This window comes from Neophocaena asiaeorientalis, unplaced genomic scaffold, assembly GCF_003031525.2.
Source record: "Neophocaena asiaeorientalis asiaeorientalis breed wild unplaced genomic scaffold, Neophocaena_asiaeorientalis_V1.1 scaffold866, whole genome shotgun sequence".
NCBI classification, from domain to species: Eukaryota; Metazoa; Chordata; class Mammalia; order Artiodactyla; family Phocoenidae; genus Neophocaena; species Neophocaena asiaeorientalis.
In genome coordinates, this window is record NW_020172694.1 from 310,951 (window position 1) to 334,161 (window position 23,211).

The following is a 23,211-nucleotide window of genomic DNA, read 5'->3' on the forward strand; positions in this document are numbered from 1 at the left end:
TAATGATTACTAGAATAATCTAAAAATATACTTTATTTTCTCTTTCCCTTTATAAGGACTCTTTAAGACAGTTTTTCTTCTACCCTTTCCCTTAGTAAAAAGATTATGAAGTAGCTTTTTTAAGTTAAAAAATATGTATTTTTGTAGTTTAAGGTAATTTTCTTAGTAAAGCCACTGAGATTGCTGTGTATATAGAATTATAATTACTTTTTATCAAACTTATCTTCATAATAAATTTAATGTTTCTAAATTTTAAATGATTTTTAAAATAATCACTTTTATTCCCCCTGTAAAGTTTGACATACAAGCAAACTTTTTAAGATCAGTCCCCTCTTCCACATATAATCAAAATGCTAGATTGGACCCAGTTCCAAATGAAAGAGCTATTTGCCTTCCCTGGAAGATTTCGTGTAGGCAACTACAATATCCCATCATATCTACATATACAGAACTTGAAGGAAGAGCTGAAATTATTATACAAATTAATGGGGGGGGGGCTTCACTGGTGGCGCAGTGGTTGAGAGTCCGCCTGCCGATGCAGGGGACGCGGGTTCGTGACCCGGTCCAGGAAGATCCCACATGCCGTGGAGCGGCTGGGCCCGTGAGCCATGGCCGATGAGCCTGCGCGTCCGGAGCCTGTGCTCCGCAATGGGAGAGGCCACAACAGTGAGAGGCCCGCGTACCGCAAAAAAAAAAAAAAGAAATTAATGGGGGGGTGTTCCTCTTTAATCATGCAGTACCTTAATACACATTTGAAAAAAATCCAAAATATACATTGATTCATTGATGAGGCGTTAAGATTGGAATCAAATTACAACCATACTTTCCTGATATATTAAGTCTTTTACTTAAAAAAACCCCACTCAAACCCTCAAATTGTTTTTCATACATTTTCCTATTAAACTAAAGTAAGTATGCAGTCTTAGGAGAGCTGTCACTTTTTATAGCTGTCATGATGACAGAATGAACCATTTATTTTATCAGTATAGGCCTTATATCTCTGTGACAGGTGGAGATTATGATGACATTGTCTTCAACCTAAATTCATGAGCCTAAGAATGAAATTCCTAAGCTTGAAGGTTTTCAAAACTGAAAGTAAACTATCAGATATAGTACCGAATTTTTAAATGGTTGTTACAGGAATGGGTTTTGTTAATTTCTTCATGTGGTTAATGCTTATTACAGTGACATTACTTAGTATATTAATATAATTCTCTCTTTACTGTTGGGTTTCTGGGACTGAGCTAGCAAGAAAACTACAAAATAAGCAACCCCTCCCCAGTGAACCACCTTGAGCAAATCCTGTGACTGACAAGGACTTTCCATTAAAGCCCCAGTTAAAACTGCTTCAGAAATACTCTAAATTCCATCTCAAATTCAAAAAACAATTTTTTTTTGCAATTAGAAGCTCGTTGTTATCTTTGGATTCTGTTCTAGTTGTCAGTAGATAATGATAGTCTAATTGGAAGTCAATGGGCTTTCTTAATCTATTTGGGTTGTAATAGCATTAAACCTTGCTGAACTCAGTTTTCCCATCTGTAAAATGAAGCAGACGTGGGCTAAAAAGATCACTAAGTTCCTTTTAATTAAAACATTCTATAATTCAAAACAATAAACATATGAAATTAGGTCACAGAGTATAGAGTGGGCTGCTTATCTTTTATCTCTCTCCTGCCTCCAAAGTATAAAACTTTAAAACATTTCACTAAATCCTTCTCTGTTGAATTCAGTTGAAAATCTACTAGAATGTTTCCTTTGCATTTAAGATGAAGCAGAGTTATCTATGGAAAATCCACATCCATTTCCAGCAACATGGTTGGATCTTGAGCATATCATGCTAAGTGAGACAAGTCAGGCAGAAAAAGACAAGTACTGTGTGATATCACTTATATGTAAAATCTAAAAAAGTCAAATTCATAAAAAACAGTAAGATTCTGGTTACCAGGGGTTGGGGGGTAGGGGATAAAATTGATGTTGTTTAATCATACAAACTTGCAATGAGCAGTAAATAAGCCATGTTGATGTAATGCACAGTATAATGAATAGAGACAACAATGTTGTACTATAATTATGTAATGTGAAATATGGCTACCTTGGCAGTCATATTACAATATATTAAATGTATCAAAGTAGCATGTTGTACACCTTAAATTTACACAATGTTATATGTCAATATATTCAATAAAAGAATTCCACAGAGGAAAACAAAAAAAGAAAATCCACATTCAACTTCTATTTATTTGTAGCTTCTAACTAAAATTAAATCTTTTAGTGCATAATTATCTCTTACAGCTCCACCCTATAAAACTTTTACTTCATATACTAACCTTAACTGATTAAACTGCTCACACTGTCTATGTTGGTTTCAAATTCCTTTATGTACAGACTTCCAGTCTTTGAGGCCTAAGTTAAGAAGTGGGAAATGGGGTAGCAGGCATGAAATGCAATAGGAGCTGAAGAAAGAAGTGGGAAGGGAGCGTTGGCTGAGGAGTTCCCCTGGAGTCAAGTCCAACAGAGGGTTTCAACATTGGCAGCATCATAGATGGAGACAGTTTTTCAAAGGCTCCCAGTAGTAGGAACTCAAATGTTTGTTGACTGAAATAAAATAAAAAATGAATAAACAAAAAGGTAGGCGATCAGTTAGATGGAGTTGGAAGATGAAGAGCAGGTAGCATTATTTTGTAAAGTCTGCTTGTAGGCTTGTATTATCACACTTCATGGTGAATACATGGCTAAAAGTTAGAGTTGCTTCAAAAAATATTTCAGTTTTGCACATGTCAATCCCAAACTCCCTAACTTGATGATAACCTGGAAGATTAAGGTATAAATTTCTTTTTTATGGTAAAGATGATAAACTATCACATATATTAAGTCATTTAAATTGGAGGCAGTGTTCATGGATTAAAATGTTACGAACAGCTTCAAAATATGGAAGGTGCTTGCTCTAAATGTTTTCAGTAGTTCATTTTCTAGCCGTTAGGGTACAAAATCAAAAACCTACAAGAAATTTCTTGGCGGTTTTTTTTTTATGTTTTTACTTTTATTTGTTATTTTGCTACCAACACTGAATTTATGTGACCATGTAATGCAGTTAGGCTATTTTAATTGCCAATCTTGTCTTTGAGCCAGCTCTTATCCTTGTTAGAAATGTGGTAATATGTTTATTTCAAGTGTTACTTAGATCAATTAATTATGGTTGTAGGAGCTGTCAGTTATTTACAGTATTTGGGAGTAAAATCATGTCTCTTGTGTCACTTATCATATTGCAGGGTGCTTATTTCATCTTCTTCTATATTTAATTACCTTTTTCAATATGTCTACGATTCCCTCAAATTCTGGAACACTGTATAATTACTGGTTGTATTTTTTCTTTTATGGTTATGATGCTTTGAAATGCCTTTCTTTGATTCTTTTGTTTCTAAGCAAAGAGGAATAGTGTGATTTTTATTATTTAAATGTTAATAGTTTGATTAGTAAAGACAATAAAGTTACTAATTCTTAAAATGTTATACTTTCCATCAGAAATGATAAACCTAGCTGATTTTTCCTTATATGAAATGTTGGTCATGACCTTTATTTTTTTTGAAGTTAAAGAAGAAATTGGTATGCATAACTCAAGTAAAGACTTTTCTCTCTAGTTCTGCCATTGAGAACACAAAAGAAAAAATTAATTTAATTTAGCATATCATTTGTTTGGTGACATTGGAACATTTAATGATATATATCACAGATTATTATATGTTCACATAAACTTCTCTTTTTAAACAGTGAATTTGAAAATGTTTAACCAAATAAAATAGCAAGTAAAAATATTATTGAGAGTAGGAACAATGTGATTTTTTTTAAGTTTATTTATTTTTTTATTAATTTTTATTGGAGTATAGTTGCATTACAATGTTGTGTTAGTTTCTTGCTGTACAGCAAAGTGAATCAGTCATACGTATACATATATTCACTTTTTTTTAGATTTCCTTCCCATTTAACAATGTGTTTTAAATTCCATTATTTTCCTGCCTTTTGGTATTTAGGTCAAAGGGCTATTTGATGTTTGCCATGCTTTTTTTGTTTTTTTTTTAAACATTTTTATTGGAGTATAATTGCTTTACAATGGTGTGTTAGTTTCTGCTTTATAACAAAGTAAATCAGTTATACATATACATACATCCCCATATCTCTTCCCTCTTGCGTCTCCCTCCCTCCCACCCTCCCTATCCCACCCCTCTAGGTGGTCATAAAGCACCGAGCTGCCGTGCTTTTTTTAAACTAGTAAATAATCCTTTACTTGACTTAGCTTTTTGCTCATGAAGACCTTGTGATTCCTCTATGATGTCTGCAAGTTCTGAACTTCATCTCTATTAAATTATAGGTCACTGTCAGTTAAAAATAATCATGTATTTAAAGTGGACCCTTTATATACTAGCCTAAGATATCTGTTAAAAGAGTCAAGAAAGCAAATTTAGAGCTAGAAAAATTTATAATTTATCAGGATAAGGTACTCTTGCATCATTGTTGATAAAGAAAATATTCCTGTTTTGAAAATAAATGTGAATTTCAGCTATGTAGATTTTTAATGAAATTGAGGTCTTTGAGACTGAATATACATGATTAAGGATAGGAACACCAAATTAACTTAGCATTAAGTTCACTTTAAAAATCTTGATTTTACAGTGTGAAAAAATATTGATTTTTGTCCATAAAAATTTATAATATTGATTTTAGGCATCAAAGTTTTATGAGTATTTAAAATTATTATGTCAGCAATTGTGCCTTATTTTGTCAATTGAATTATTATAAATTTCAACTTAGAAGGTTATACACTATTAATAGTCAGTTTTTGTATATCCTTCCAGTAGTTGATAAAGGATACATGATTAAAATTGATAGCTAAAGTTGTCATTCTTTGTTTAGTTTTTATTGTAACTCTTAGTTAAAGAAGTGTTGATGATTGAGAGAGAACTTGTATTACATATATGTCAGGGAGCCTAGCAAATATTTAGAAAACAGACAAAAGTTTTATGATCATCAGAGATTTTATTGACTAGCTATAAACTACTTGGTTAAAAAAATAGTAACAACTTTTAGCACTTAGAAAATAAAAAAAGATTTTAAAATAGAAAAGCAGAAGTTAGAGCTGCTCCTTGTGGAAAAAAAAACCTTATACATTTGTTTAATTTACAAGAAATGTTGTTGTTCCGACTGGGGTCTGTTAAAGAAGAAAAGTAATCCCAAGCTGGCCAGCATTGCAGAGAAACTGAGAGATTTCTTTGTATTTATTTGAGCTCCTTAAAAGTAGCTAATGGTTTTATAGTTCTTTAAGTTGGTTGTAGGGTATTTTAAAGAACTGGTCAGCTAACCTGGTCCCAAGAGCCATTTGTTCCTCATTATAAGCAGAGGTCTTAAAATCTCCAGAGAAGCATTTGGCCCTCTTCACCCATGAGACTAGGTTTTTGCTTATTTGATTCCCATTTTGACTACTGATCATTTAAAATTGTACCTTGATCTATTGGGTCATAGATAATTTACTCAACCCAGTGAACATAATAATTACGTTTGGTTTGGATTGTTTAACTTCAAATTCTACAATTAAGCATATAAACCATGTTAGCATCAGCTTAAGTTTATGAAATTTAACCAAATTTTGTTCAAGGAAGACAATTCACGGGTATTCATGAGGTTCTGTACATGCTTTAGGTTGTGGCTCCCATTGTAATAGAGATGAGTTGCTAACTTCTTTAATGCTGGTGGCTAGATTAGTGGGTGTGAGGGCTTAGCCATTTTTAGAGCAAGTGGTCTTCAAACCAAAATGCCTGTACATTTCAAAGGTGTATGGGGTATGGTTGTTTTACATTTTCCAGATTCTCACTCTCCTTATATATATCATTTCTAAAACTGAGGTACCTGAAAATGTCCTTGCTTGTGGATTCCCCTTAGGTTTTTATATTGATAGAGCAATAATTATTTTTATTGCATTGTTTTATCACGTTCAGTATTTGTTTCTTTTGCATCTGATACTTCCTTAGGAGGCACACATTTTATATTATGTAAAACACTGAGGGTTATTGGTAAAGATAACAATGGTTAATAAGAATTACAAAATGATTTGCTTTTCTACCAGTTTAATCCCTAGTACCTTAAGGCAAGGCTTGTTAGCATGACTCCAGCTATCAGCAAAAAGAGGTCTTAAACTTTGTCTGCCAAAGAGTTGAGGGCTGAGTGAACTCTCCCAAGGGCTGTGTAGTTTGTTAGGAAAAGGCAGCTCACACAGCTACACAATTGCATGTTTGTTATATTCCTTGGAGATTGAAAGCTCTGTTAGGTACTTGGCATTATTATTCTGAAGCCCCGGACAGCCCAGTGATAGGGGAAGATACGAGGTATTAACAGATCTGAAACTTATTATGTTGGGTAATAGTAACAGTGATTTAGGGCAGATTGTCACCAATTAAAGACTCCTTTGTTTAGTTGCTATGTTTGTGTGTTTGTGTGTGTGTGTGTATGTGTGTGTGTGTGTGTGTGTGCTATTTAGACTTAGTTTTTTCCTGTCACTTAAATATTCCTTTCATTGGGGGTTAGGGGGAGATGTTTATAATGGCCAATATTAATTATACTGCACTAAGATACATTAGGGAGAATAGTTTGGTTGGGTTTTTTTTCGGTTTTGTTTTTGTTTTTAAATCCAATAGCTATTTTCTCGGGCTCTTCCCGATTACTGGAGAGGTTTTAACGAGATCATTTTAAACTGTGAGGATTTTTCTCCCTTGAGACTGTTGCCATTAGACCCCCATAAAATCTGAAAACTGCTTTTAGACCTTCTGCTGTTTAGCTGCTGGCATGGAGCTTGAGAAGGTAAAGAAACACCTGGGGCTTTGTTTTTGTTTTTTAACAACCACCTTTGTTTCCCAGTAAATATTTTAATTAGAAAATATTCTAGTCTTACTCAGGCACTTCAAAAAATGCCTATGAAAACAAAGTATGAAAAATAGTTGTTTCAAGATCAGTCCTACTGTGTCCAGTCACTCATTTGTACAACCTTGAATCCATTTATTTAGCGCCTGACTTCAGGTCCTCATTTGTACAACCTTGAATCTTTTTATTTAGCGCCTGACTTCAGGTCCTCGTTTGTACAACCTTGAATTTTTTTATTTAGCGCCTGACTTCAGGTCCTCATTGGTACAACCTTGAATCCTTTTAGCGCCTGACTTCAGGTCCTCACTGGTACAACCTTGAATCCTTTTAGCGCCTGACTACAGGTCCTCATTTGCAATTGGGGGTGGCAGTGGAAGTGGGGGAGGTTGCACTTAGATTGTATAAGTTTATGGTTTTAGAAGCTGTAGTAATACAGGCCTCTTTTACGCATTATTTTAGAGGCAAGGAATGACGACTCCACATTTCAGTTCGAAATGACAGTGAAAGCTGGATGCATTTTGAAATGGCACAGAAGTGGAGTTCTCTTATAAACTGCCAAGGAGACAAACTCAGGTCTGAATATCTATCTATCTCCTAAAAAGCCACTAGGGTTTAGTGCTAAAAATGTAGGTTCTGGTATCCCACTGAATCCAGGTCCAAACCTGAATCCAGGGTTATCACTTAACTAGCTACATACAATATAGCTATAGGAGCTGGGGAAATTTATGTACCCTCCCATATGTCAGTTTACTGCTAGACCTGAATTCCCCTGCTGGGCAGCCCCAGTTGGAGGAGTCAACATTATCCCCTTGATCTATTTTGCATGTTAAACCTTTGTCTAAAGTTTCAGTTGAACGAGGCATTCTGTGACAAAAGAGAAAAAAAGAAAGAAAGAAAAAACCCAAATAAGTGCCTTGAAAGCATAGATCAACTATGTCTTGTTTATCTTATTAGCCAGCACCTCCTAGTACAATAGTACTTTTATTGAATGAATGAACAAATGAGTGAATCACAAATAAATCCTCAATAGTTTCATGATGCAGCATTTTCCCAGGGAATTTTACTATGCTTTAGAGATTTTGGAAACTTCTGACAAATGTGAATTTTCTGACTATTCTAATTATGTAATAACATTTATTATGCTATTGATTCTCTTATACATAAATAGTAAATTAAGCTTAATTGATGGCAGTCTGGAAAAATGCCCTAATGTTTTGAGTTGTCTTATTCTCTGAACAAAATGACTAAGTGAGTTTTTATTAATTTGCTGCAACGTGTGGATATCAAAACAATAATTCAGTTATTAGTAATCATATATATATCATATACATCACACATATACAGACAGGTATAATCACATATTTGTATATATAATCAAAATCAGTTAGTTTTGTGTCAGATTTTCAGTCAGTTAAAAATGATATGTATCCAACTAAATTAAACTTTGTCATCCTAATAGTTATAATATAATTAATCAAGAGATATGAGTGGGCAGTTGAGATTTGGAGTGTAGTAGCATAAAGGTCTAAACAGGTAAATATGAGTCCTGTGTTAAATACTAAGGGGCAGAATTTGAAACCATAGCATTTTTAATCAATAAAACAATTTTCATATTATTCTTCTCCTCTCAAATTATCAACTTTTACATATGTACACATAATTTCATAATATGGGTTTCTTATTTTTCTATTCTCCTCATGGGAGGATTTGTCTGTATATTATCTCTCTGTCCTCTTATCCCTTAAAAATGGCACGTTCAGTTCTTCAAATCAGAAACCTGGGGTATCACTGTTGACATCTTTCTCTCTTTCAGCTTCAACCCCTCAAGAAGTTGTTTTGATTTTTACCCCCAGTGTATACCTCTCCTTTCCCTTTTGTACCAAATCCAGTGTCATTATAATAGTATAAAAATAATCATCATTCTTCCCCTTAATTACTACAATAGCCTTCTAATTGGTCTCTCCACTTCAGTTCTTATTTCCCTCTTCGTTTCATTCACAGAGCCACTAAAATGAATATTTAAATAGGATAGTTCCAGCTCTGCTTAAAAACCACAGAAGTGGCTTCTCATGGGAATTAAAATAAAAGCTGACCCTTTATCATGACCGCTGTGCGCAGCAGATCTGGCCTCTCCTTCCCCTGACAATCTCCTGGTGCACCAGTGTCAACCTGTCCCACTAACCAGAGTCTGAGTCTCTTAAAGTTTTTTTCTTCAACCTGGATTATTTCCTATGCGTGCAATACACTTCCATAGGATAAGTTCTATTCATTTTTCAGGATTTAGTTGAACTGTTATTTAAATTATGTCCTTCATTAGTTTCTCACACAGCAATCCTATCCTTTCCTTCATGTCACGTATCACGATTGTAGCTGTGTATCTATGCATGTGTTTATTTGACTATTATCTGTCTCCTCCCCATACCTTGCACACCATGAACGTAGGACTTGAGCTGATGTTAGCGCTATTTCAGATATAATACCCAGCATTCAGAAGGTGTATTGTAAATATTTATGTTCTGAATGCCTACTATGTCTTGGGCATTATTCTAGGCACTGGATACATAGAGTGACAAAAACAAACTTCTCGTTCTCATGGAGCTGACATTTGAATACAAAAAGCCAGACAATAAATAGATAAGTATATTCCTTTGATCAAGGAATATATATATATATATATATATACATATATATATATATATATATATATATACATACACCTATATATTTCTATTTAGCAGGGCGCTAAATAGAAAGTTGGATTTTACAAAAGAAAGAACACGTCTCTCTTGCCCTAATCAGGGTCCCATACCTCAGATAGTCTCATTCTATCTGTGTTTTTTTAACCCTGCCAGGCTACTCCTGAATATGACTTTTGCTCTGGCACTTAGAAACCCTCATCAATGGCATTCTTTGTCCTCCTTTCCATTTGTACTGGCAGCTGAGAAATTTGGCAATTCCTCACATAGTGACTAATAGTAATACTTCTTTGCAGATGTAATGCACATATAAATGGCAAGTCCTGTACAAACACTAAATAATTAGTCTTCGTAATAACCCTAGCAAGATGGAGTGTAAAATTTTCTGTTCTGTATGGAAATAACTGAGCCATTGTGAATATACCTATTAAAATCATAGCATAGTGGTGGGATACATGGGGTGATTCTAAAACCCCTGACTTCTGTTTTTTGACTCCTAAATAAACGTTATCTACAAATAATACTTTATCAAATGGTGTTTTACAAAAGCTGCATTCTTCATTAATAAATCCACTTAATTTATAGTTGAAAGTGTATACAAATCAAACATCTAGTAAGCTACTGGCGTCTTTAAGTGAGAACATATGATTTTAGCAACCTGACTAACTTTGGGAGTTCATTTTTTATGATCTACCAGATTGCAAGTCTGCTGAATATTAACTATTTAAATGTTGATCCTTATTGAGGTACGCCTTTCTCTGGAATGCATCATAGGTTTTAACGTAAATCTAGCATGCCAAACTTCACCCCTTTGTCTTGATGACTTGGTGCCAGTGTAATACACTCTAGGGTACATCTTGTAGCACACATGATTCCTGAAGTGAAATAATGAAACCAGGAAACATTGACAGCAGAGAGCTGTGAGGGCTTTTCCTAGGAAGTGTCATTATGCTGTCCATGTATCTGCAAAATGGGAATGTGGTTTAAGCTTGTACCCAACCTGGAAGTAATTCTAATCACTGAAAGAGCAAGGATGGGGCTTCCCTGGTGGCGCAGTGGTTGAGAGTCCGCCTGCTGATGCAGGGGACACGGGTTCGTGCTCCGGTCCGGGAAGATCCCACATGCCGTGGAGCGGCTGGGCCCGTGAGCCATGGCCGCTGGGCCTGCGCGTCCGGAGCCTGTGCTCCGCAACGGGAGAGGCCACAACGGTGAGAGGCCTGCGTACCGCAAAAAAAAAAAAAAAAAAAAAAAGAGCAAGGATGGCTTTCCCCCATTGCTGCCGCCCAGCAGAACACAGAGGCGTGCAACTGTGTTTAAGCCTGTTCCTCCATCATATGTTGTTTAAAACAAAACCCAATAAATAGCTATTAATTACTTTCATTTTGGTAATAACTTATCTTTCTATTTGCAAGGCTTTGTATTCAGTGCTAGTTAAGTCTGAGTGATGTTTGACATCCATCCATACTATATCACTTTTTCAGAATGTATAATTTTTTTTAAAAAAAGTACTGCTTTCCTAGGGTAGAGCATAGGAGGTTTGTGAATCTTGAAAAGCTGCAGTAGTTGAGAAAATAAGTGCTTTTACTAGCATACTGTCTTCCAGGATCTTAACCAAAGTATAATTTAAGGTTTCAAAATAAAGTTGCATGCTACAAAAAACACAAGTGGAAGATGACATAATTATTGAAGAGCATCCATAGATCTTTTCAGTGTCAAATTTTAAAAAGTAAATATGTACGCTTTAGGAAATGATCATGACTAAATCATAACTTTATACAAAATTGATGTGTGCATGCATCATTTTAAATATCAAATGCCTTAGCTTTAGAATATGATGCTATAAAATAGATAATACTTCATGAAAGATTATTTTATACATTATCATTTTAGTTTTTTTTTTAATGGGCTAAAATATCTTTCTGGACATTCATCCCTTTGGTTGGAATGCTTTTAAACATTTGGAATTATGATTTTATTTTAAGAAATGTTAAGGAGTTTTGAAAAACATTTTACGCCAGATAACACTTTGCTCTTCTGGGTAACGCTGTGAGCTTAAAAAGTAAGAATGCAAATAGTTACGCCTTTATGATATGCTTCCTTGGCTGGCTCCTAAAGCATATATCTTAATACAAAATAACCTGCAATAAACCCTATTGTATTACCATTTCCTGACAAGGTGAAGATTAATGTTGTTTCTTGACCTACCTCTCCACTGATGTAAACTGTGCTGCAAGGGAAATACAAATGTTATAGCACGGGTGCCAAGCACCCAAGTATGTGCTCAGTACAGATGTGTTAAATGAAAGAATGATAGTTATTTTAAAATGAAATACAACTTACTTATGTTAAGTAGACATTTAGATAACGAACTAAAAGTATCAAAGAAGTGAGTAATACAATCTCTGCTAGTTAAAGACAATAGAAGTGATTAGTGATTTTGAAAGCAGTTGAAGTGGTACATTGTAACCGAGGCAGGCTGTCTCTGAGCATCCTTAAAGCTGTTGCCTTTGGGAATACACTTCCACATTTATTTTCTCCTCAAATATGTCCCGTTTTTAAGGGTTTCATTCATTTTTTTCCCTTCCCCTGTCAACTGCTTACTACTATTTGCTGCGAGGTTTCATTGATAAAAGTTATCTTTTCAAGTAGAAAAATAAATTCCCAGGACTGCATATTCTCTTCCTCTGTTTTTCCCAAGATACCCATTAAAATTCTAATTTAAAGGCCCATATTTAATTAAGATGCCTTTTATTGTGCAGCTTTTTCAGTCATTTTGTTGTTGAAATAGAAGAACCATCATAAAAGCACGACATAGGTAATCTGAATGATGATTTCTAATTCTCAGTATGCCACTGAAAAGCTTCAGTGGCCACTTCCAAACGTGGAAGAATCTGTGAAGATACAGGAATACACTGTTAGACCCAAACGGTCTACGAGGGATTCCAACTCGCCCAAGAACCGCCAAGAGTCGAGAGCCGTTGCAACACGCAAGAGGTTTATTAGGAGCCGATGCACCGGGGTTCCCTGAACCTCACGCAGGAGGCCGATGGGGAACCCCTAAAAGCGGAATCACATACTTTTTATAGGTTTATTTACTCATAGGGCGGGTATATTCTCACAATGATTGGGTAAATGTGGTGACTTTTGAATTCATTGGCTTAGGAACTTTTGTCCCACCTTCTGGCCGTTATACTTGTTTGTTCATTGTGGCGGTTAGGGCGTATACCTGTTACGGGCAACTGGAAAATTACCCGCTGTCTGGAAAGTCCCCGTCAACTGAAAAACTCCAAGAATTGGTTTCGATAGGGAGAAGGAGTGGCGCACGATAGGGAGAAGAATTGGTTTACGGGAACAAGTGAGGGGGTAGAAAGTCCCTAAAGGCCCCACACACAATATATTCAAAGGTAGCCATTTGAGTGTCAAGAGGGAGATTTCTCACTCAACTTCGGTTCTACTGGAAAGAGGCTGAAGTATTAATTATATCATAATAGCCATACATTTAGAGTTGTACGTACAATGTTAGGATCCGATGGGTGGGCAAGTTGACGGAAAAGTGTCCTTGGTGGACTCTGCTCCTGTCTTTACAAATTCCACATTCGTAAAATGAAACTAATAAAGTCACTTTTTCATAGCCTTGTTTTGAGGATTAAATGAGTGGATCCTTGGCATGGTTCCTTACATAGTAAATGTTCAATAATCGTCAGCCGTTGCTAACATTATTATTATATTGCTAACAATATCATTATTCTTATTTATGTGATGAGCTCCTCTCCTCCTGAGGAGCCTTAGATTATTAATTTCTAAAAGGAGAAGTTTGGGCCCCACACCTCCTAGGCCCCTGACTACACCAAGATTCTGTGATTCATGAAGCCGGCTGTTATAGTTCACATATGTTCACCACATGATTAGGGAACAAAAGTAATTTTGGGAGCATTTGAGCCTCACCAAAATGGGGCAGTCCTGAGACTGCAGTGCGTTGATGTACAATCACTGGTGAGTCAAACCTTCTGCAGCAAGGGAGTGGATTTGTTGGAAATACAAAAGATTTGTTGGAAATACAAAAGGAAAATTGCATTTTACGGTAAAATGGTGACATGGTAAAAAATTTTAAAAAGACCATTGCCTTGGAAATCTGGATACTGGTGTTTTCTTCTGGTCTGTTCCTGACAAATAACACAGGCTAGTGACAAAGCTGGGACTCAGTTGCCTCTATTTGTGGGATGGATTAGATGTTGTCAAAGACTCCTGCCCTTTCTATAATTTTATGTTTCATTCAGTTCTAAAATTTCCCACAATGCTTTTAAAGAGTGTGTTACAAATATTAAAATCTCCATAATATTTGAAAGTTTCCATTTAACGTATTTTTTCACTTTGTCCCTTGTCTTCTCAATATTACCCAAATAGGTTGCAAAGTCAGCACTGAATTTTAGAATCCTTTTCTGAAAGCAAATTTACTTATTCTGAGAACTGTATTAAAATTGATGTATGGTTTTTCAGAAAGACTAATGATTATATGTTTTGTTTTAAAGGATAAACTTTAGTTGGCCATTTTTTTTAGACCAAAAACTTCCAGGAGATTCAGATTCAATGAAGCTTATGGTTTTTTTCTAATTGAACAGAATGAAAAAAAGTGAAAAGCAGTTGAGCCAGACTACATGCACCAACCTGTAAACATAAAACAATTACATAAATATGGAAGAAATATGATATTAGGATGAACTGTGGTTTAACAACCTTTTTAGGTGGTGTCTACTTGGATACATTATATATGTTATCAAATTAATATCAAATCTTTTCAAAAGTTAGTTCCATATTTTAGAATTTCATTCTATTCAAATCAAGAAACATTTGCGAATATACACTTTGATTAGTAGACATGTTACAGAAGAAAAGGAGAGATTTTCTTTTAAAGGATCTGTGTTTGAGATTATTTATGGATACCATTGTTTTTTTCTGCAAGATGCTGCCAGTCATTTGAATTCAATTTTTATTTTAATTTCTTAAATCTACATATGAATTTAAAAAATTGGATAGTTTAACCAGAAGTTCATATCATTTTATAATGTGACACATACTATTTTTTCCCCAAAAGGAAATGTTCAAGGCAAGTAAGAAAAAAAGTTGCTTTTATAGAAGAGAGAAAAAAATCTTAAATTCATAACTTTATGCAAGGTTGCCTGTCGCCATAAGCAATGCTAGAGTTCTGTGTTTCACAGCTGCAAAAATAATTACATGAGCTTTATCTAAGCAGCAATCTTTAATGGATTACATTTTGTTAGCTTTTCATTATATACTGTAAAAACCCAAATAACATAGTAAATGGAAAAGAAAAAAAAAACTCTTGATTTATCTGACTTAGACCTTTGATATTTTTGAAAGACATTTTATTCTTCATTGGTTTATTTGAGATATCTCAATTTGTAAATAAGATATAGTGTTACCAAGTTGGTTTTAAGCTCACCAAACAGAACAGTGGTGCAAATTATTTATTTTAATTTGAAAAGTATTTCACTTCTGCATGTTTCAAGGGTGTTAAAAATTTTCAGAGGTGTTATCTTAGATTAATAATGTGATCTAGCAAAAGCACCTACTGTTCGTTAAGGTCAGTTCATTTGCTTTTTCTATAAACCTTACATTTTATTTGTGGTGTATTCTTAATACCTAATAGTAGTGTAAATTCATAATTAGTGGAAGTCTTTGTACTCTGTTCTTTTATAATGTGCTAACAGTAGCTGCAGTTTTCAGTTCAGCAAGGCTTATCTTTGTGTCTGTGTATTTTATTAGTAAATAGTGTGTCTATGGAGTTAGACTTACAACAGTGTGGTGTGATCATATCTCCTTTGCTTTTTCCTTTTACTGTTCTTTCCAAAAATGAGGACAGACATCTCTTGTTTGAAGCGGTATTTTCCAAGTGTTAATACTGTCATATTGTGCCCAAGTTGTTGTAATATGTAGATTAAAAAGTGGTTTTGTTGAGTGGATATTAAGGCTTACTCAGATGTATGCATACACTTAGCTGGCATAGAGGAAGGAAAAGTAGAGAATTGTAAGAGAAAAGTATAGTATTTTGTAAGTCTCTAAGCTTATTTGGGGTTTTGAAACCAAAATTTAAGGGTGACTTTTGAAATCGTAAGTTTTTTTTTTCATTGTAGTACTTCATCCATGACATATTTTTAAATGCCATTGAAATGGAAACACATTCATTCTGGTACAAAATTGTAGTATCAAATATTTAATTCAATAGATTTTTAAAGATAAATATTTATCACTTCGAATCTGTGCACTTAACATACCAATGAGCATATTAAGTATCAAATTAGATTACTAAAATTGTTCACCTTTTATTACACACTGGGGGAAAATGGGGTGGGAGAAAGGTAACTAACATTTTTAGATTTTGTATTGAAGTGTGTATTTCCATTCCTGCTTTGTAAATATGCAAACAGAGGTATTAAGTAATGTGTTCGAGGTTACCTACCTCGTAAACAACAGAGCTGTGATTTAAGGCTAATTGATGCCAAATAATTCATGATTTCTTGGTGTTAACAAAATACTGAAGACAATTATACTGTATTAACTATTTTCGAAATACATGTTTGATTTATTTTCTACATTTTATTCCAATAATCGCAAAGTGAATAATACTGGTTCATAGTATGTTAGTATTATATTAGTATCCAGTTAGGATTATAGTAATGAATTGTTTCCTTCTCTAAAAAATTATGTTTAATAATATAAATGGGGTTAATAATATCTCTTATTCTGAGCAGGTTTGAAATTTAAATGAAGTAATGTGTACTCCTCACCAAATCCACAAAAACTAAAAAGTACAGAACATACAAAGTGACATGGTTGGTAGCAATGCTGTCATCATCACTGGTGCCTTTTAACACTGTCCCTCACTCAGTGATAATGGAAAAACAGACAATGTTTTGAATTTAGTCACTTTGCAAATATGTCTAAAGTTTTTGTAATGGACATATTTAAATTATAGTGACTATATACTGTTATACACTAGTTTGAAATATCTTTAAAATATTTCAGTCAAATGCATGCTTGGAAGTATATATATATGTTTTTGTTTTTTTTTTTAATTTTTTTTTTGTGGTACGCGGGCCTCTCACTGTTGTGGCCTCTCCCGTTGCGGAGTCCAGGCTCCAGACGCGCAGGCCCAGCTGCCATGGCTTACGGGCCCAGCCGCTCCGCTGCATGTGGGATCTTTCTGGACCAGGGCACGAACCCGCGTCCCCTGCATCGGCAGGCGGACTCTCAACCACTGAGCCACCAGGGAAGCCCTATTTTTACTTTTAATATTTTTGCTTGTATGCATGTGTAAGCCATTTAATAACAGAAAGCATCATCCCAACGTGTCATGTAAGTAAAAGGAGGGTTTGGTTATATTCATTAGCACGTGGATGGGAAACTGTAGGCAGTAGACAGAGAAGTGCAAGTTAGAGATAAGCCAAATGCTAACTGTGAGGGCACTAGGCAGCAAAAAACACTTGCCCACTGGCCTGTGAAGAATATCAAATTATCCCTGTCGTGTGCTTAAGGCCAGATATCATTATTAAATTGCATATGTCTGTAAGTAGATATAGATTTTCCAAGATGTACTGAGATAGCTGTTAGTAGTCGTTTACTATAATAAATGTCTCCTTCGCTGAAGTTCAGAGATAAGGACTGTATATTTCACCGTTGAGTGTAATGATTTAATCTTGTGCCTGCAGTACTACGGGATGACTTCAGACAAAACCCTTCCGATGTCATGGTGGCTGTGGGAGAGCCTGCAGTGATGGAATGCCAGCCTCCACGAGGCCATCCGGAGCCCACCATTTCGTGGAGGAAAGATGGCTCTCCGCTGGATGATAAAGATGAAAGAATAACTGTGAGTATTTAAGCCAGCGGTGGGGGACATTTAGAAATCCAACTGTGTATATCTTCACGAAAGAAAAAGAGAAAAAAGTAGGTGCTTTCAAATACAGGATTGCGTTAACTCCCATTTTCAATTCTTCTTTTCAAATAAATATATTTCAGTTCTCCTTGTGTTGACATAAAAATAAGTGAGGAAAATGCATGTTGTTTAGTTTGCCATTCAGTAAAAGAAGACTTTAATTTCTATGTCAATGTCTTAGAGTTAACACTTTTGTGTATGACATAATTATTTGCATCACTCAGGGCATATCAGATTTCTAGACGGTATAGTAAAAAATTATAAATAGAATTCAGAAATAGAGTATATTTCCAGAAGACTTCTTAAATCCCTTCAGAATTTTTATCTCTCTCTCCTTTTTAAATTGATTTTCTGTTCTGTAGAGTTTGACATCGTTTCTGAAAAATCAAATCTCATTCTGAATGATGGTTAATGATGGATTGATCTCATTCCAGAATAAAATAGTGTGACTAGATTACTGGATTTCACATTTCTGCTGTGATGTGAGTAGAGAAGTATGCTGTCTGTAGTAAGTAATGATGCGTTTTCTTCTGACAGCAGCGATTCTATGAGGCTTCTTTGCTTTTTCTATCTTGTAAGGCATTAACTAAAGTACCTAAGTAAACCAACTCTCGTTGATTCTATGATTGTACAACATTCCCCTTTTCTGTTTTCTTTGTTCTGCACATACTGCCTATCTATTGTGAATTTATGAGCCAAGATTTAATGTTTCCCAGGAGAATGTGTGTGTAAGGCTAAGGTCACTGCTAAAGTTGTAGAAGAACAAAATTATAACACAGACCACATAATCCTAATAAATGCTTGCAGTGTTTCTGAATAACCAGCTAGCAGATTAGCATGAAAATTAAATAGTGAGAAAACAAAAAAAGAGAGAAGGTTGTGGTGGACAGGGATTTAGAGACCTTGAAAGAAAATCAAGCATTTTTCCTGCTTTGATCCGAATTAGAATGAGTCTGTCAAATGATTAATTCTAGGAATTGGAGTGAGAAGGACCTAGCTGTACTTTTAGGAGATGCTGACAAGCCACATAGCAAAGTGAACTATATTTGGAAATATTGACTCGGGGAAATAGAGTTAAGGGAGCAGAGGAGTAGAGATTCTGGGACCAAATGCTTCTCCTGTTAGTGATAACGGATTCCTTTTAGACTTATGCACGATTAAGATAATATTTTCCCCTTTAAAAACTATTTTAAGTCGTTTGATGACCATTATCTGTAATTTACATTTTCCTACCCTAATAATTCAAACTCACTGAAACCATTATTATCCATCTCCTCCCTCATGTCTTTCCCGATTACCTATTTGTGTTTAATACAAATTAATGATAAAATTCTCAGCATTGGAGATGCAGCATTAAACAAAAATCAGTGAATGCCCTTCTGGAGTTTATATTCTGTGGTTAATTATGCAGATAAAACCAAAATAGATAGTATAACATATAGTATATTAGACTATAATAAGTCCTATAAAAAGTAATGAAGTGATAGATTAATTAAGATTGGGGTAGAATTCCAATTTTAAATAGAAATGACCAGAAATGCTCCCCATAAAGCTGTGAAAAAATTAAGGGAAGGAACTAGATAGGTATCTGGATAAAGAGTGTTCAAACAAAATAGTAAGTTCAAAGACCCTAAGGCAGGGTGTACCTCTACCATTCAAAAAAAAAACAGGCAGAATGGTCAGTGTGGATGGAGCCGAGTAGCAGAGTGAGCTGGGGGAGATTTGTCGGAGATAGCATCGGGGGTGACAGCTAGCCAGACGGTATTCAGCCACAAGAAAGAACAAAATAAAGCCATCTGGAGCAACGTGGATGGACCTAGAGACTGTCATACTGAGTGAAGTGAGTCAGACAGAGAAGGACAAATATCGTATGACACCGCTTACGTGTGGAATCTAAAAGAATGGTACAAGTGAACTTATTTACAAAACAGAAATAGAGTCACAGATGTAGAAAACAATCTTATGGTTACCGGGGGGGAAAGGTGGGGAGGGAGAAATTGGGAGATTGGGATTGACATATACACACTACTATATATAAAACAGATAACTAATAAGGACCTACTGTACAGCACAGGGAACTCTACTCAATACTCTGTAATGACCTATATGGGAAAAGAGTCTAAAAAAGAGTGGATATGTGTAAATGTATAACTGATTCACTGTGCTGTACAGAAGAAACTAACACAACATTGTAAATCAACTGTACTCCAATAAAATTTTTTTTAAAAACCCAAAACTAGCCAGACTGTCTAGGACCTAGTAGACATTGTAAATAGTTTGGCTTTTCCTCGAAGCAAGGTGTAAAGCATCAGAGTTTTCTCAGCAGAATCCTCCATGCTCTGCAGTACACAGTGAAGGGCGATAATAGCTGACGTGGAGAGCACAGTGGGAGTTTTTGCAGTAATCCAGGCAAAGGGGAAACGGTGGTTTGGACCACTCTCTTAGGAGGTAGTTTGAAGAGGAGAGGTTATATTCTGGATCTGCTGTGAAGCAATTGCCGACAGAATTTGCTAAGAGATTGGATGTGGCTTGTGAGAAAAAGAGAAGGATTACCTTAATCCATTGGTCTGAGCAACTGAAAAGGTCGAGATGCCATTAATTGTAAAAAGGGAAGATTTGGGATGGGAAGTATCAGGAACTCAGTTTTAGACACTGTAATTTTGAAATTCTTATTAGATATCCAAGTATAAGTGTCAAATAGGCAGTTGGAAACATGAGTCAGAAATTCAGAGTTGAGGTTGAGGCTGGAGAAAAATTTGAGTTGTGGTAGACATAACAAGTACTCATTACCATACAGTCCTCCCTTCCTTCTGGGCAGATGAAACACTCCCCAGCTTCCTTGCCACGGGGCAATTTCGCTGGTTCAGCTTCATGAGCTATGAGTGAAAATTAAAGACGTTAAATACTAGTGGGTGAGCTTCCAGCGCTCTCTCTCTTTATCAGGTGGCAACCAAGGAGGACACATGTTCCAGGACACCCAAAGAGCCTGGGTCCCTGAGTTAGGTGTAGTAGAACTTTCCACCCCATACCTCTGTCTTCCCATGGTGGACATGTAGAATGAATGAGAAATTTTTGTTGTATTAAATCATAGAGAATTTCCTAGCCCGGACTAATGTAGCCTATCTTAATGAATATGGGAGTCATCAGCATGTACATATTATTTAAAAACAGGAGGCTGAAATCACCAAGGGAGTGATTATACATAGAAAGGAAGAGAGATCCAGTCTTTAGCTCTCGCGGGAAAAGAGGCAAAAGAGCAGTGGAGACTGAAAGGGAGCAGTCAGAAAGAAAGGAGGAAAACTAGAAGGGCAGCCAACTGAAGATGGTGCTTTAAGGACGTGGCAATGACTGAATCAGTTGCAGCCAGTAGATCAAGTAATGTAAGGATTGAGAATTGACCATTGGAATTGACAACTTGGTCAGTCATTAATGACCTTGACAAGAGCAGTTTCAGGGAGTGGGGTTAAAACTCACTGAACTGGTACAAGAGAAATTGGAAAGATTGAAATCAGACACGTTAGAATTGTATAGACAATTCTTTCTATATTTTATCTAACACAACAGTTAAAAGATAAAGGTGTTGTGGTCTCACATTTTGAAAAGTCTTAGTTAATCTTGAAGGTTTTGTCTTGTGTGTACGCACATGCGTGTGTGCATTTTTTGTGATATTAATAGTTTGAAACTGCTGTGGTAAATTTGATTTTTTAAAAATTCTTGGAACTTCCTGTTATATCATATACTGAATTAGAAGAAATGTTATGGTTTATGCCAAAGTGCTTAATTTATTATAGGATTTTCATTTACATTTTGCTGTCTAGAAGATGTTACGCTGTAAATAAAGGGCACCAATGCCCCCCCCCCCCCATTAGCAGCTTATAGTCAATGTAAGAACCAACTGCTCTCAGGAATCAAACAATTTAAAGTTGCAATAACCTATGACTATGAAACGATGCCAAGATGTTAATGAATAAATAATTTAAAAATCATTTAAATGCTGTCAAAATGATGTTCCATGATAGTGTTCCTTATGCCAGGAAGTTATAATGTCTGAAAATTTTACTGTTTCTAAGACCATCTGTGTGTTTTGTGTAAATTATGACTGTTAAACTGATAAAACACTGGAGGTAAAACACATCTATACATGCAGGGAAATGAATAGATTAAAAATCAGCAGTTTGGATGCAATTAAATCATAATTGTTTTTGTTGGATTTCTTCCTTTAGGCAAAACTAAAATTGAGTAATTAAAACAAAAACTTAAAACAGAAACAGATGCCTGATGTTATTTCTAATTTTTTTTTTCAAAAATTCAAAGTAAATTCTTAAGAGAAGTTGGTTATTAGATATTTTATGTGATTCTTCTTTCCTGAGCTTTGTTTTTGAATGACTGTTTACATTTCTATTGTTAAAGTACTTTGCCAAATGTGTTGAGTACGGACAAACAAAAGATTAAAGCACATAATATCTTTATGAAAGACAAGTGAAGATTGCATGGTTATTGCTACAGTTTTGGTTATAGGAATTTCTAGAGTTCTTTGATGTGGTGGCTTTCTTTGTTGAAAATGTAAAGTACAACTCTCCCAGCTGTGAGAACAAAGCCACACCCTACAAAAAAGGAAAATATGTAATTGAATTGTAGCTGCACCTGTATGTTTTTGATGTTCTTAAGTCACTTCTTTTTACACTGACCTGTATTCTAAGCCAAATTTTAGATCTATGATGATTATAATGCAGGAAAATATAAAAAGCATTTTCTTATTTTCCTGCCTGAGAGGAGAATCTTTTAGAACTTTTTTGGCGTGTATTTCTTAGAATAATTTGAAGGAGGCCTTAGATGATGTTTGTCTCTAGTGTTCGTTCTTTTTTTTCTAAACCTTAGTGTATTTAGCATGAGAATATAAGTAGTTTAACTGGCAGGCTGGATTAAGTAGGTTTACTTCATATGTCTGAGACATAGTCATAACCATTATTATTAATAAATGAATTTTTGTCATAGAGATGAATCAGAGGACCAAAGACTTCTTTTTGATGTAGAATAACATTTCGATGTACTTTATAAAAAATGATATGTAGAGTTTATTTCATTACATTTTGGAAATATTGTACTTAAAGTCAAGATTATTTTGTATGAGTGAAAAACTGAGAATGTTAAGGTTGGAGAAAACAACTAATACCAAATACTGAGAAAAAAATTTGTGTTCAGTTAAAAAACTAAAATTGCCCTTGAATTAAAGAAAAAGATAAATACAGTTGAAAGTACATATCGCAAATAATTTCCTAGATTACAGAAGATCTGAAGTATGTATAAAGATTGTCAATCACAGAATTATGTTGAATAAAAGCTGACAACTAGACCCAAAAATGCCCAAGAAAAATTTTAGCATGATTTTGGGTTTTTGGATGGAGTCAATCATCATTGATAAAGAGAGAAGAGAAATTTACTAATGTCAAAACATTGTGAAATGGTATTAAGCTTATTAAAAAATTTGCCATTTATTTTATATTTGTAGACCTGGGTAGTTTTAATATTGTTACCTTGGCGAAAAGTTAAGTGTGTTAAAAATCAGGCTAGTTTTGGGGGGTCACACAACTGCAGAATGTCTGAGGCATCAGTTTCCCACATCTTTTTTTTTTTTTTTTTTTTTTTTTTGTGCGCCGG

General features: G+C 35.0%; 1 protein-coding gene across 1 annotated transcript in view; it reads left to right on the plus strand.

Moving 5' to 3' along the window:
* Window positions 1-23,211, plus strand: part of ROBO1 (roundabout guidance receptor 1) — a 391,570-nt gene that overhangs the window by 230,916 nt on the left and 137,443 nt on the right. Inside the window, exon 3 of the mRNA XM_024740150.1 lies at window positions 17,330-17,487. Coding sequence (XP_024595918.1) covers window positions 17,330-17,487 — 158 coding nt within the window. The remainder of the gene's footprint in view (window positions 1-17,329; window positions 17,488-23,211) is intronic.